This window comes from Lynx canadensis, chromosome Y (genome assembly GCF_007474595.2).
Source record: "Lynx canadensis isolate LIC74 chromosome Y, mLynCan4.pri.v2, whole genome shotgun sequence".
Taxonomy (NCBI): domain Eukaryota; kingdom Metazoa; phylum Chordata; class Mammalia; order Carnivora; family Felidae; genus Lynx; species Lynx canadensis.
Window position 1 is genome coordinate 327,194 of NC_050200.1, and position 16,825 is coordinate 344,018.

At 35.0% G+C, this 16,825-nt stretch overlaps 1 protein-coding gene across 4 annotated transcripts in view; it reads right to left on the reverse strand.

The window, feature by feature from the left end:
• The window catches only part of LOC115508045 (probable ubiquitin carboxyl-terminal hydrolase FAF-X), a 184,749-nt gene that overhangs the window by 44,947 nt on the left and 122,977 nt on the right, over positions 1 to 16,825 (reverse strand). For all 4 annotated transcript variants that reach the window (XM_030306445.2, XM_030306448.2, XM_030306447.2 and 1 more), the window contains 5 exons: positions 6,783 to 6,891; positions 6,204 to 6,350; positions 5,281 to 5,427; positions 3,268 to 3,490; positions 964 to 1,184 (listed from right to left, as the gene is read on the reverse strand). In XM_030306445.2, the coding sequence (XP_030162305.1) occupies positions 964 to 1,184; positions 3,268 to 3,490; positions 5,281 to 5,427; positions 6,204 to 6,350; positions 6,783 to 6,891 (847 nt within the window). The remainder of the gene's footprint in view (positions 1 to 963; positions 1,185 to 3,267; positions 3,491 to 5,280; positions 5,428 to 6,203; positions 6,351 to 6,782; positions 6,892 to 16,825) is intronic.

Here is a 16,825-nt window from a genome sequence, read left to right on the forward strand (position 1 = left end):
CACAGTGGGATGAAGTTAAAAAGAAATGATCTATCAAGCTATAATAAGACATAGAGGAAACTTAAATGCATACTGCTAAGTGAAAGAAAGGCAGTCTGAAAAGATTACACATTGCAGGATTCCAAGTATGTAACATTCTGAAAAGGCAAAACTGAGGAACAGAAATATCAGTGGTTTCCAGGGGTTGGAAAAGAGGGATAAACAGGTGGAATCGAGGGGATTTTTATGCCAAGAAACTATTCTGTACAATACTTTAATGATGACCACATAACATTATTCCTTTGTAAAAACTCTTACAACATACAACACAAAGAGTGATCCCTAATGTAAACTATGGACTTTAGTAAATAGTAATGCGAAAATATTGACTCATCAGTTGTAACAGAAATATGAAACTAATGCAAAGATACTTATAATGGAAAAACTGAGAGGGGCAGAAGTATGAAAAAAAATCTCTGTATTTTCTGGGAAATTTTTCTGTAAACCTAAAACTGCTCTAAAAGAAACTCCACCGGGCACCTGGGTGGCTTAGTTGGTTAAATGTTCAACTTCAGCCCACGTCATGGTATCCTGGGTACCTGTCTCCCTCTCTCTCTGCTCCTCTCCTGCTTGTTCCCTCTCTCTCAGAAATAAGTAAACATTAACAAAAATTAAAAGCAAAAAAACAAAAACAAAAAAACCCTATTAAAAAAGAGAAAATTTCAACTTCAGTTTTAAGTCTGTTAGATGATAAGCACTAGGATAAGCCACAGATAGTAGCTCAGAGATCTTTGTCCTATCACCAAAAGTGTGATCAAAAAGATCCTACAAGTACAATATTCTCAGAAACAAAAAACAAGAACAACAAAAAAAACACTACAAACAACAACCACAACCACAACCACCACCACCACCACCACCACAACAGTATATCTGCTAATCAACTTTGTTACTTAGGGATAATACAGTATAATTAAAATTTACCTCATTGTCCTGCTTCTCATCACCAAAGATATCATCATCTACATCACTACCTGTGCCTTCAACGGCAAGAATACTGTTCCTAATGGAAGGAATCATGTAGAGCTGCTGGATCACAGAGTTCATATAACAAGTGGCACCAGCGTTTTTAAGTCCCACAAATCCTTTTGATGGGCGGGGTCCAACAGGTGGTAGATATTCCCACTCAGTAAGTGCTTCACAAGCTGAGAAAAAAAAAGATTCTCGTAACATGAAAATAATGATTCTGTCCATTGACAGCTGTGTTATGCTGATAAATTAACATTGGCAACAATTCTATCACTATTACAAGCCATTTTATTTATTTATTTTTTTTTAAATTTTTTTTTTCAACGTTTATTTATTTTTGGGACAGAGAGAGACAGAGCATGAACGGGGGAGGGGCAGAGAGAGAGGGAGACACAGAATCGGAAACAGGCTCCAGGCTCTGAGCCATCAGCCCAGAGCCCGACGCGGGGCTCGAACTCACGGACCGCGAGATTGTGACCTGGCTGAAGTCGGACGCCCAACCGACTGTGCCACCCAGGCGCCCCTACAAGCCATTTTAAAGAGTACTCCAAATTGTTACTTCACTAATGTGTGTGCCACTACACAGATCCATTCTAAGAAGTACGGAGTCTGTATTTTATTGATGCTGTTTCTAGGACCATGAGTAAAGACAGCCTACAGTTTCATCTTGAGGAATTAACAAGACAGTATATTTGAAAGGTCTGTCAGAACTGTAAATCACTTTACATTATTCACTACTTTCCAAAAACAAAAAAAAAATCCTTAACATTAATCATTATCTGGGTGATAGATTATAGTATATTAAACTGCAAACTATATAGCCAATAAATAGAATTAGATGGATCTTGATGTGCTGTTAGATATATTATTAAATGTAAAACCAAACAACAGAAAGTGAAGAACAATGTGTGAAGTATATCCCAATTTGTGTTAGAAAGGAAAAATGTAAACACATACACAAAGAAAGTTAGCACTTTCAGTGTTAAGTTGTGGTCTTTTTTTTTTTTTTTTTAATGTTTACTTATTTATTTTGAGAGGGGGTGGGAGAGAAGCAGAGACAGAAGGACAGACAGAATCCCAAGCAGGATCTTCACTGTCATTGCAGAGCCCCACCCAGGGCTCACAAATTGTGAGATCATGACCTGAACTGAAACCAAGAGTTAGACACTTAACTGACTGAGCCACCCAGGCGTCCCATGGTAAGTCTTTTATATGTGAATGAAGTAACCAGAAGTTTCATAAGCTAAATTTAGAAAAACAAACCTAAGTTTCCAAACATTTCTCTATATATATTCCACAGTACAAAAAGTTTAGCTAAAAACTCTGCAGTGTGACTGAAAACTTTCTTACACTCAGCAAGGCCAAGATAGTTTCAGATGCAAATAAATTAATAAATAAATCAGTGAAGACATTCTTGAAGTATGTTGTGTTTGCAAATCCATGGTTTGCTCTTAAATTAGATACTATGTTATTATTTGTTATTTTACTTATTACTCCTTTCCCTTTGCGTTTCAGTTGTAATAAACCTATCTAATAGAGATAACTTACTATGTCATCAGACTGATGTGGGCATTAATTGAGTAAAATGTACATAAATGTTATCTTTTTACATTCTCATTTTCAAAACTTTAACTTTCTTAAAACTCAGATTAAAATAACACTGAAAGGGGCGTCTGGGTGGCGCAGTCGGTTAAGCATCCGACTTCAGCCAGGTCACGATCTCACGGTCCGTGAGTTCGAGCCCCGCGTCAGGCTCTGGGCTGATGGTTCAGAGCCTGGAGCCTGTTTCCAATTCTGTGTCTCCCTCTCTCTCTGCCCCTCCCCCATTCATGCTCTGTCTCTCTCTGTCCCAAAAATAAATAAATTAAATAAATAAATAAATAAATAAATAAATAAATAAATAAATAAATAAATAAATAAAATAAAATAACACTGAAAAATCTCAAAGTGAGGGCTTGCAAATCTTTCCATTCATAACCTGTAGTATTCCGTAACATCATTTTACATTTGATAAAATAAAACAATTTGCAAAGTTACTTGAAACACTTAAATGAAGGCATTTAAATAGAATTTGAGAATTTTTCTGTATGAAGTTTCTAATACTTATAATAATATTAATTATACACATTATTAAACTTATTAAACTACTTACTAGTTGCTAAAAACAAACACAAATTAAACATTTTCTAAAGGAAAGAAAAACCCATTAATTTTAAACAAAGAGGTATCTCAACCAACAAAACAACTTAAAATACTTACTAGTTATTGCTGTGCCTATGTAATACATTTCAGTCAAAGAGTCAACTATTTGTTTGAGGTTCTTTACACAGCCAACAGCTAAGGCTACAAGCAACTCAAAACCAGCACTGATAGTAGCTGGTGAACTACAGACTGGAATAGCCTGCTCTGCTGGCAGTTCTCCACTTCTCATACATTGTAAGTAAACTTTGGAAGCAGGAAAGATGAAATCATCAATTAATTCCTAAAGAGGTGAAAAAAATAGATGACATATTATTGGCAATAATATATTCTAAAAAAAAAACCTCCCTTGGAAGGTAGTATTTTTATATTATTTGAGAAAAATTAAACATCTTTTTACATTTTATTAAAAAAAATTTTTTTAACGTTTATTCATTTTTGAAAGACAGAGAGAGGCAGAGTACAAGCAGGGGTGGGGCGGAGAGAGAGGGAGACACAGAATCTGAAGCAGGCTCCCGGCTCTGAGCTGTCAGCACAGAACTTGACACGGGGCTTGAACTCACAAACTGCAAGATCATGACCCTAGTCAAAGCCGGACACTCAACAGACTGAGCCACCCAGGCGCCCCAAATCTTTTTACATTTTGAAAACAATTTTGGATTTTCAAATAACAAAATGAAATTTTTCAAAGCACTATTAAACACACAATTTTAGAGCTATTTTAAGGAACAAAAAAAGCTGACTACAAGAAAAACATTCTAAATAAGCCTACACCTTTAAATAAATATGAACTAAAATCTTTTTTTTTTTTTTTTTAAAGGATGCCGAATTTTTTTTTTTTTTTAAATTTTTTTTTTTTCAATGTTTATTTATTTTTGGGACAGAGAGAGACAGAGCACGAACGGGCGAGGGGCAGAGAGAGAGGGAGACACAGAATCGGAAACAGGCTCCAGGCTCCGAGCCATCAGCCCAGAGCCTGACGCGGGGCTCGAACTCACGGACCGCGAGATCGTGACCTGGCTGAAGTCGGACGCTTAACCGACTGCGCCACCCAGGCGCCCCGAACTAAAATCTTTAATGAAAAATTTTTAATGTTTATTTTGGATAAAGGGTGAGTGCGTGTGGGGGAAGGGGAGAGAGGCAGACACAGAATCTGAAGCAGGCTCCAGGCTCTGAGCTGTTAGTACAGAGCCTGATGTGGGGCTTGAACCCACAAACCATTGCAATATCATGACCTGAGCAGAAGCTGCATGCTTAACCGACTAACTCACCCAGGCACACACCAAAACCCTTTTTTTTTGAAAGAGAAAGACAAAGAAAATGTATTTTCTTCAAATACAGTATACAATACACATAATATAGAAAATAAATGTTAATCAAGTACTTATGTTGTTGGTATGGCTTGTGGTCAACAATAAGCTATCAGTAGTTATGTTTTTAGTGTGTCAAAAAGTACATGTGGATTTTCAATTGCCTCAGGGGTCAGTGCCCATAACCCTTGCATTGTTGAAAGGTGAACTATAATTTTAAAATCTCTTGAATTAAAGGAGGCACACATTTATTTAAAAATCACCATTTAATGCTAAGCAAAATAAGAGAAAGACAAGTATCATATGATTTTACTCCTGTGGAATTTGAGAAAGAAAAGAAATGAATATAGGGGAAAAAAGAGAAAAGGCCACACCAAAAAACAGATTCTTAAGTACAGAGAACAAACTGATAGTAACCAGAGGTGCAGGGGCAGGGAAACATGGGGGTGGTGAAATAAATAGGTGATGTGGATTAAGGAGAGCACTTCCTATGATGAGAACTGGGTGTTGTACAAAGTGTTGAATCAACTATATTATATATGTGAAACTAGTATTATGCTGTAGGTTAACTGGAATTTAAATAAAAACTTAAAAAGTAAACAAATCTGTGTAACCTTTGAGATCAAGGTTTTTATAAGGTAAGTAACAAAGATGGTATCTCAAAGGAAACTATTGTAGAGCTCAACCAGACAGATTTGCTAACAAACAAATGTTTGTTAAAAGGTCATGATAAGTAGGTATAGTGCTAAAATTTAGAACTTACTTTAATGAGATTAGCACCTCCTTTTTCACAACCAATATGATACTTTTTCTCAGGCGTTTGAAAGGCTAGTAGCTCTTTTGTTACCCCAAGGTGACCTTCCAAGATTGGCTCTTCAACACCCGTTTCACCTGTGGTTTTAACATTATCCTGCCAAAATAAAAATGTTAGAGATCTAACTCATAGGAAAGGAGAACAAAAAAAAAGAAAGAACAAAAGGGAGCTGGAGGAAAGTGGCATCTCAGATGCAATTACTCCAAACCTTTCCATTCATGTGATTTCTTCTTCCTACTGCAGCACTCTTTGAACAGTAAATGTGGAAATTTGCCCCAAGAAGATACTGGCTATGTCTGCAGATAATTTTGGTTTTCACAATTGGGAAGGGAAGATACCACCTAACAATTAGAGGCTAAAGTGTTGGTCAACATCCTATAATGCACAGCACAGCTCCTCAAAACAAGGAATAACCTGGTCTAAAATGTCAATGGTTCAAGGTTGTGAAATACTATTTTGGAAATAGGCTTCACAATCCTCTACAAGAATGCTAATCTGCAGCCAAAAGCTATACACTTCAGAAATATACTCTCACAGAACTGGTAAAACTGGTATAAGGTACCAAGTGGTTAAATGTAAATGGCAACTTATCAGACTGTATTATTTAGAAACAAAAAATCAAGACTATTCATTAAATACAATAATGGATAAAATAGGCCAAAAATATCAAAGTGGAAAAACACTGAACATTAGCTTTCTGACTCCCAACTGAAGTAAAACATTTCTATAAAACTAGTTTTATGTTCTGTGAATTAGGAGTTACCTAGTAATGAAAAGTATACTCTTATTTTTATTATTCCCAAGGATTTTTTGTTTAACATACTCAAAACTATCAGCCCACTTTTAATAAAGCAGAATATTATACCACTTACCCTAATCCTTTGGAGCCAATCTATTTCACTGTTCAGAAGAACTTCAGCATTGGGTACATTAATATTGCTGTTGTAAGCGTAGTTAAGAAGATGCCGCAGAAGAGTGAAATAGTCACCTGAATGTTTACCTCTCTCTCTTGCTGTGTTCTGCAATATGATTATGTACTATGAATTTGCAAAGTCATGTTAAAAATTCATGTTAATTAAAAAAAAATCCAGATCATAAAGTAGGAACATCTATCTAGCAAAGACATAAAACATAAGGAGTTTGAATTACCTTTTTCCAAGAAAGTTTTATAAAAAGTAAAAGTCAGTTTACAAACATTACAGACATTATTAGAAAATATTTTATTTACTAAGCATAAACCAAATTTTTTAAAAAAGATTTTTTAAAAACAGCTATCTGTACATCCAATATGGGGCTTGAAATCAAAACTCTGAGTTCAAAAACTATATACTCTGCTAACTAAGCCAGCCAGGTGCCCTACCTACCAAATCTTAATAAAACTTAAAACTAATTTCCTGAATGTTCTTGGTTTTAAGAATGAATCATATTAAGTCCATTAAAAAATGTCTTACCCCCAAAATGGTAAACAGCAGAGTAATGAAGAAAAGTAGAGGTCTGTGTCCCATGCAACATCTGGTGCACATTAAAAAAAATTGCTCCTGTGCCAACTGACGAACAGTTCTGAAATGAAAACATTTTTTATTTAATGTATTACATTAATGAAAAAAAAGCTCCAATACATTATTCTGACACTGGGGTATCTTTAGCAGGGGAGATGAATTAATTGGAAATTACAAGGCAGTGACTTATAACTCATTAAAAATGAGATAGCAGCACAGGATAAAAATAAACTATTTTTCAGAGAGTGAAACTTCAATCTATAACCATAGCTTGGAAATTAACTGGTTAAAGTTTCTTGCATTATGATGTGGGGGTAAGGTTTGCTAAAAATGAAAAGGGCAAATGTACATGAATAAAATCAGTATCTGCAGGATACCTTTAAATTTTATTTTATTTATTTTGACAGAGAGAGAGAGAGAGAGAGAGAGCAAGTGAGTGTACAAGTGGGGATTCTAATGTGGGTCCTACCTCACAAACCATCAGATCATGACCTGAGCAGAAATCAAAAGTAGGACGCCTAACTGACTGAACCACCCAGGTGCCCACAGGATATCCTTTAAAATGTCCCTTGGAAAAAAAAACAACCCCAAATCTTGCAATAACCCTAGAGCCCCAACAGAACATGGCATATAGTAATGAAAACTATTTTTTTGGCCCCGTGAAGAACTGTTTCAACGATCCGTACTTTGAAGCAAGTAACTCAAAACAGATGAAGCCATTTGTCATTTTTCAATGGTTGTCAAAATGATCATCAGATGAGAAGCATGTGTGTTACCTGGGAAATAGAGAACTTCTTAAAAATACACATTCTTCAGCCCAATCTATACTTTCTGATTCAGAAACTCAGAAAGAGAGGTCCAGCAATCTACATTTTAATAAGGAATCTTAAGGATTCTGATATATACCAGAGTTTAAGGATCATTTGAACACTATATTGATTATATATTTTCATCTCATTGAGGATTAAAAAAAATTTTTTTTCAACGTTTATTTATTTTTGGGACAGAGAGAGACAGAGCATGAACGGGGGAGGGGCAGAGAGAGAGGGAGACACAGAATCGGAAACAGGCTCCAGGCTCTGAACCATCAGCCCAGAGCCTGACGCGGGGCTCGAACTCACGGACCGTGAGATCGTGACCTGGCTGAAGTCGGACGCTTAACCGACTGCGCCACCCAGGCGCCCCTAATTGAGGATTTTTAGAAACAGTCTGTAATTTCAGTACCAAAAATTTCATGTAACTTTTATTTATTTATATCTTCAAAAATGTTGAATAATATGTTGATCTCTCTGGAATATTGTGTTTATGATGATGATTCTGGAACCTACAAAAGAGGTATTCTATAGTTACCACGCTGGTAAAGACTACTTGTTTAAAAGCTAGAGGTCTGTCTGCAATTCCCATTAGAAAATGAGACCTTAAAGTTTTCACAAATTTGAGAAAAGCCTTACCGTTAGTTGGGATAAAATGAAGGCAACAAAATTAGCTTAAAATCTATGAAATCAACAAAGCACAAATGCCTCAGTCAACTTTTGAGCTTTTGGAAAGAACCAAAGAGCGTGTTAACAAAAATCAGATCAGAAAAAGACTTCAATAAAGCACCCATCCAGCAACCCCCTGTCTCACCTGAATATGTGAATGTACAAAAAACATCAACCTACTGATGTCTGTGCAAATCTGCCAGTGCCTGAACTCCATACAGTCTGCTTTACTCAGAAAATGTGCCTAATTGGCATAGTTCTCCCTTACTATCCTCAGTGATAAGATTCAAGACAAGACAAAAACAAGTCATTTTTTTTTTTTTTATCAGTTTATCAGTGATAAATCCACTTCTGTCTTTTTGATTTCAGGTTAAATGGTGATCTCTTTAATCTCTGACAAAAGCAAAGTCTTTCAGGCTTTATAAATGAAGAGAGATATCCTGGTTATTAATAGCCTAACACATGTTTAGGTGTTAACTGGTGGGTAAAAGGGCATTATAAATTACTTGTATTTGTGGATAAATGCCACATTTCTTTCTTCTTGACAGCTGCTAGATTCAAATTTGTGGTTCAAATTTGAAACAGAACATAATGCCCATATTCTAACTTTAAAGTATTTTCTCAACTGGTAAAAATTACTACTGAAGTTAATGCCTTAGGAATGAAAATTCTGCCTACCCCTACTATAATTCTTGAGAAAAACTTTTGGGTTGCTTGCTGGAAAATCATTAGCACCTGTTGTACCACAAGAGCAATTATGTATTGGGAGAGGAAAACATAAACATCAGAATATGAATGTTGTGGTGTGGTGTTTGAATAGACATGTATTCCAGTTCTAGTCCAGATTAGTTCCCCAAATACCAAGGATCTAGTTCTGTGCTCCTCTTCCTTCAATTACCTTAGAGACGGAAGCTCTTATTCACACATATTATGGTTTCACAAAAGTGTTAATAAGCAATGAAGAAAAAAGAAGACAAGGAGAAGAGGAAATAATACATAGTTCAGTTTTAGTAAGCCAGATTACTAGCCAGACTTCAATTTATGTAGTCTGCCCAAATGTAAACACACAACTTTTAAGGATCTTAAAATTAAAAGTTCCTCTCATTTACAAATACCAAAGATGGGATTCAAAAAAACCTCCAAAATACATCTAAATACATCCACATATATAACTTCCTTCAAAATTTTCTGCAGAAGTGGTTTAATACTTTTAAAGAATTCGCAGGTGTCTCATAGTACACTGCTCAAACTCAGAAAAAATAAGTACACACTGAAAATATCTGATACTTGTCATTTTTCTGAAGGAAAAAAAAAGCAGCCCAAGAAAATAACTTGAAATGTTAAGTCAAACATATCACCTCCACTCAAAACACTGCAATCACTTCCTATTTCACTTAAGTCAAGGTGCAAGAGAACAGCTCTGCAAATTGTAGGTATACTTGCAATTCCACCTTCAGTTGTTACCACGGACTTAAAATAAAATCCAAAGTCCTTACAATGACCGATAGCTTTACATAATCACACACATTGCTAGTTATCTTTTACCTCATCTCTAAAAATGTCCCCCTTACTCACTCAGTTCTAGCAACAATGACCTTGTTTTTCTACTAGGAGGTCAAGAAGACGTGTCCAGAGCTTTTACATATGCTGACACTTCTCTAAACCTATGTGTTCATTCCTTTAGTATTTCTTTCAGGTACTTAGATGAAAGTCAATTAGTTAGTGAAATACTTATTTCCTAATTATCCTATCTAAAGTATCAAATTTTATATGCAGTACATGGATTCACTTAAAAACAAAACAAACAAAAAATTGACATCACTAACAAAACAAAAGCTCAACAATAGTGAAACCAAGTTAGGAGGTTAATATTCTATTAAAGTATTTTTATCAGGTTTTTAATGGGTTAAAACAAACTTCTTATATGAAAATTTGGAAATTAAAAATAAATAATGCTAAAAAGGATAGAAGCAATATTGCACAGCAGCCAGTTCCAAGCTCCTGTTCCTCTATGGAAACATCAGAAACCAATCAAAAACTTACAGAACTCTTGAAAAACCAATCTGTATCAATCAATCAAACACCATATCACAAAAATCACAACTTAAAAATGATAGGAAAGTTTTTTGGTGCTCTCCCCACCATCTACTCTGTGTGGTGTAAGTCCTTCAAGATGGCAAGCCACATTCACAATGTGAGATCCTGTTCCTGCTTCTGGATGGAGCAAAGAAGACCTTATTTGTAAACTATTGTGTTTGTGGCTAGTTTATCTAAGGCTTCTGCAGAACTCATGTACACAGAGAACACTCAATTTCTGTTTCTTCAGAACTCACTTATGGTGGAAAAGACAATGTAATGGGCAAAAACATCCTATGGCAACAGAAAAACCCAAAGCTCTTAGGAGCAAAGATTGTAACTGAAACCTATAACTGACAAAGTAGCAAGACCTAGAGAGTTTTTTTGGGGGAGAGGAAGTCAGGACTTTGAAAAGCAGCCAAAAACACTGAAAGAAAAGTCACATTAATAGGACGGGACAAATACTAAAAAATACATGACAGTTAAGCTTTCACCTCAGGCTAATATGTAGGATAGTATGATCAGAGAGTGAATGATGAAGCATGGTTACAAATGTTTGCACAAATGTTTGCATAAAGTACTAAAGGAATGTACTATTAATACAGTTCCAATTTGTAAAACAGATTTTTCTTTGTACTTTGCCAAAATACTGGCACAACAAAATCTTCTTTAAAAAGCTGAATTTATTTAAGCAATTTACACCCCATGTGGGGTTCAAACTCATGACTCCCATATTAAAAGTCGCATACTCCACTCAACTAAGCCTAAGCCAGCAGGTGTCCCTGGCACTACATAATTAACTCTCCAACATCAAGAAGAGCAAGTCTGGAGAAGAGGACAGATCTAATTTCCAGTTATTACATGAATTGTAAAATTGATATATACCATTTTCAGGGGGAAAAAGAAAAAATTATACAAAGGAATAAAAAAGTATGGTGAATACAAAGAAAATAAATAAATTAACAGTGTACCTCAGGAAGCTAGATGTTGAACTTTCTACAAGATTTGAAACACTCATAAACATGATCAAACCACCAGGGTACAAAGGAAAAACAAGAATGTATGACAAAGTTTTATGAAAGAGATAGAAACTGTTAGAAGATTTAAATAGAGATTCCAGACACAAAAAGTAAACAACAGAAATAAAAAAACTCCACAGTGGCATTCAAGACTAGATTTGAGCAGGCAGAGAAAAAGAGTAAGATAACAACAGATACAATCTAGTATGAGGAACATAAAGAAAAATTTAAAATGTCTAAGGAACTTGTGACATACCATGAAGTAAACCAAAAGTCCCAGAAGACAGAAAGAATATTTTAACAATAATGACTGAACATTCCTAATTTTGATGAAAGACATTAAAATACACACCCAACAAAGGCAACAAACTTGAAACTGGAAAACCAAAGACAGAGTCACAGGGAAATACATTATAGCCAATTTATTGACAGCCAAAGACTAGATTGTGAAAGCATAAAGGATGAAGCAATTTGTCATACCTAAGTAATCTTCAGTAAGATTTACAGATGATTTCTCATCATAAACTCCCAATCAAGAAAGCAGAATGACAGATATAAAGTGACAAAAGAAAAAACTATCAACCAGTACAAAACATCTTCAATGAAGAAATTTCAAGATAAGAAAAAGTTAAGGGAATGTGATGAAGAGCTGTCCTAAAAGGGCATCCTACAAACGAAATGAAAACACACTAACCAGTTATATGAAGCCATATTCTGTAAACAACACTGGTAACAGTTAACTATATTTGAAATGCAAAAATCAGCACTGCTCTGAGCATGTAGCCTCTCTTACTATGATACTCATGGATTTTGAAGTTTATTTATTTATTTTGAGAAGGAAAGCATGAGCAAGCACACAAACAGGGGGGAGGGACAGAGACAGAGAGAGAATCCTAAGTAGGCTCCATGCTGTCAGAGCAGAGGCAGATGTAGGGCTCAAACCCATGAACATGATGAGATGATGACCTGAGCTTAAGTCAAAAGTCAGACCCTCAGCCGACTGAGCCACCCAGCCTCCCTTTACTATGAGATTTAAAAGGCAAATGTAAGAAACAATTTTACATCTGTGTGAATGGTCACACTAGTGTTTAGAGATGTAATCTTCAACAATAAATATACAAAGGAAAAGGACTAAAATGGAGACAACAGTATTTATATGTTAGTAAAACTAACTTGGCATTTTTCAAACACACTGTTCTTATTCAAACTAGGACTGTTTAAGTTTAGGGTATTAACTGATATTCTTGGGATAACAACTATAAAAGATAAATACAGAAAAATAAAGGAATCAAAATGGTACACTATCAAATATCCAAAAAACAATATCAGATTAAGTCATTACTTTATTTATTTACTTTTTAAAAAAGATTTTATTTTTAAGTGATGTCTACACTCAACATTTGTGGCTCAAATCCACAAATTTGAGATCAAGACTCATACATTGCATGTTATACCAAATGAGCCAGAGAGGTGCCTGTCATTCACTTACTTTAAATTTAAAGAGATTACACTCTCCCATTAAAAGGCAAAGATTGCCAAAATGACTTAAAAAAGAATCACTTATGTCATCTACATGAGGCTCACTTTAGATACAAAGACACATAATTAAAAGTAAAAGATAATTTTGGAAGATAGCTGAATAGAGTCCCAAGATTCCATCTCCTAGCAAAAGTTGTGTCATGAAACAAAAGCAAATATTCTAGCAGCAACACATGTAAGTCAGAATGGTCAGTTAGGCACTATGTCCTCCAAATATCAGAGATACGTGTTTTGATTTTTGGTTCCTGCTTCTGGTAATACAGTGTAGATATAGACGCGGGAAGTCATTATTCAACTCTCACTCCCACTGGGGAAACCACTCTGCTCTGGCTTAGCACTTCCAGAGCATTAAAAAGGGCATATGGATTTTGTCACTAACTTTTCTGATTCTTCTCTTATAATTCTGATTCTTCTCTTTTCTTATTCTTCTCTTCTCTTCTAACATTTCAGGATTAGGACATTCAACAGCAAACACATATATGGGGGAATTTAGAAAAGTCACTGTATGTGCTCAAGGAAGGGAAAAGGTTCAGAAAATACCTATGAAAACGTACAGTTTACACCCCAGGTTGATTATGAGAGCAGAGACTGCGTACAATAATAACAGCAATGACAACATCAAACACCAGCAAAACTGTGGGAAAGGGAAAATCTGATTTTCAGAAATACAACACTGTATATTTCTAATGTCCAGGTTTCATCAAAGAACATACAATGCATAAATTGCCAGGAAACTATAGTCCAGTCAAGAAAAAAAACAAGTCAACAAAGATGTCCCTGAAAACAATCAGATACTGACTTCAAGAAAAAAAAAAAAAACAACAAACTGTCTTAAGGATGCTCAAAGCATGAAAAGAATGAGAACATCAAGAAAGGAGGTATGTATAAAATTAAAAACAAAACAATGAAGAGGCAGAAAACATAAAAAAGAAATCCCCTAAAAAATTATGCAGCTGGAAAGTATAATACCTTAAATGAAAAATCCATTTTAGAAATATTTAAGTAAGTAGATTTAATAGGTAGATTAAAGAAATCATCAAATGTGAAGACAGAACAATTGTAATGATTGTGTCAGAAGCAGAAAGAATAACTGAAAGTGAACAAAGAGTCCAAGTAGAGGAAAAGAGATAGAAAGCAGCAGAGATTATTCGAAAAAGACTGAAAAATTTCCTCAATTTGAGGAGTGACGTGGACATGCAGTTTAAGAACCTAAATGAATCCAACAGACCCACATATACACATGTAATACATCTGAATTATCAAAAGCCAAACAAAAGAAGAATCTTGCAGCAAGAGAAGCAACAAATCAGGCACACAGGATTCTCACCAAAATTATCAGTGGGTTTCTCATCAAGAAGGCTATGGTCCAAAAAACTCCAAGCGCTGAAAAGAAAAAAAAAAACCTACCAAACAGAAATACTACGTCTGACAAAACTGTATTTCAAATATGAGGAAGAAATTGAGCTGTACACAGATAAGCAAAACCTCAGAGTTTGTAACGTAAAGATGAAACTATATGGTAACTTCCTCTAACTCACATCAATAGGCAGCCCTTATAATAACATGGAATTCACTGGAAAAAACTAAACTTCTCAGATCTTATTAAAGAAGATGTCTCTAGAGAAATGTAACTCAACACAGGAAAAAACAAGGATACCACAGGAAATTTTAGCCTCTACAACTAGTATCTATAACAGACAATAAACACAGCCAAGTTCCTCCCCAATAAGGTCTATTTACCTAATAATGTCAAGTTCAGCTTTCAGCAAAATATAAAAGACACTAAAAGAAAAGTAAAAAACAAATTTTGAAGAAACAGAGCAAATATGCCAGACTTGGAATTTGAAAATGTATAATTAATATACCAAGGGATCTAACAGGTAAAACAAAGAACATGTATGAACATGGGGGTGATGTAGACACAACAGTGGCAATTTTAGGAAACAACCAAATAAATGTTAATTATATATATAAGTCACTGTAACAGAAAGGAAGAATGCCTGTGGTGTTATCAAAAGATTACACAACTGAAGAAAATAGCTGGTGAAGTTGAAAAAATGGCAATAGAAACTCTGAAAATGGAAACGCAAAGGACAAAAGATGATGAAACAGAATACCAAGAATTGCGAGACAACTACAGAAAGTACAACATATGGATAATGGGTATATAACAAAGAAACAAAACAAGGAAATTATTTTAAGCAATAGCAATGGAGAATTGTCCAAAATCAACGACACTCTAAATCAGTGATCAAGAAAACTGAGGCCACCATGAAAGATAATACCAAAACAGGTACACATAGGCATTTTTTCTGTGTCCAGAAAAATCAAAGAAAAAGTGGAAATCTTGAAAGAAGCGAGAGTAAAAAAACCTTACCTATACAGAGGAGCAATAATAATTACCTTTGACATCTCTTCAGTAACCATGAAAGCAAGAAGAAAATAGAGTGAAATATTTAAAGTATTGAAAGAAAAACCCATCAACTTAGAAATCTGTACACAGCAAAACTATCATTAAAACATGAAAGACAAAAAACAATTAAAAAAACCACTTTCTCAAACAAAATATAAGGAAATTGTCAGTAGACTTATCCTGCAAAATGTTAAAAGAAATATTTCAGAAGAAAGGAAAATGATACAGGTCTGAAACTTAAATCTATACAGAGAAATACAGAGTTTTAGAGAAGTACTATACTAAGGGGGAAAATCTTACTTTTCTTACTATTAATAGATAGTAGTGTATTCAAAATAATAATGGGGACAGTAACTTGTTGAGTACAGCTTATGGATATATGAAATGAATGACAGCAATGTTACAAAGAAAAGAAGGCGATTTGGAAACTCTATGTTATAAGGAATTTGCCTCATTCTTGAACGTGCAGTGTTCTTGCAGATTCAAGAGTAACCACATTAAAAAGTAATTAAGGGAGTATAAGTGATAAGATGGGGAAGAACAGAATCAGATCAAATGCTGAATTAAAGCCAGATCAGTGAACCCACATTAGCCAGATTATGGATAGGAGGTTTCCATGCTTGTCCCTCCAACAAAAACAATTAATAAACCACTACGTATCCACAAAAATATCCCTGGGACAGATTCAGAGTTGAATGAGGCTGCAGCACATAAAAATCAGGGCACAAAAACTGAGAATGGCCACATAGAAAAGTTACATTAATTACCCCATCCCTGAGGAAAATGCAACTCAAAGCAAAGAGAGATCGACTCAGTTGCAATTTTCTCTCATGGAGGAAAATGAAAACAGGAGGAACCCAGATAACCTTATCACTGCTGCAGCCATGCTCTCTACTTCTCCAGTGGCTTAAAATTTCTGCTTTTGACAACTAATATCTATGGCTTTGGTTATTCAGAATAGGGCCTGTATCTTTCTCAACCCTGACCTTAACTTCTCAGAATTGCTATACTCTCATGAAGCGGGAGCTTGCACATCCCATCATCCAGCACCAATATATTAACACACAACAGCTAAAGATCTTTCTGTCTGGAAGAGGTGACTGCTCCCTCAAATATGCACACAACTAAGAGCTACTATAATATGGAGAATCAAGGAAGCAAGACACCAGCAATGAATAAAATAATCTTTAAGTAACTGACTCCACAGAAACGAAAACTACAAACTGCCTCACAAAGAATTCAAAATAATTGTTTAAAAAAGATCAATGAGTACAAGAGAATATACACAACTCAATGAACCCAAGAACACAATACATGAATATATGAAGACTGAAAACAGAAATATTTGAAAAGAAACAAAAGGGAAATTCTGCAGCCGAACAATACAATGAATAAAATGAAAAAATTCAGAGAGCTTCATCAGCAGAAATCAAATAGAAGAAGGAATATATGAATACTAAGAGATAT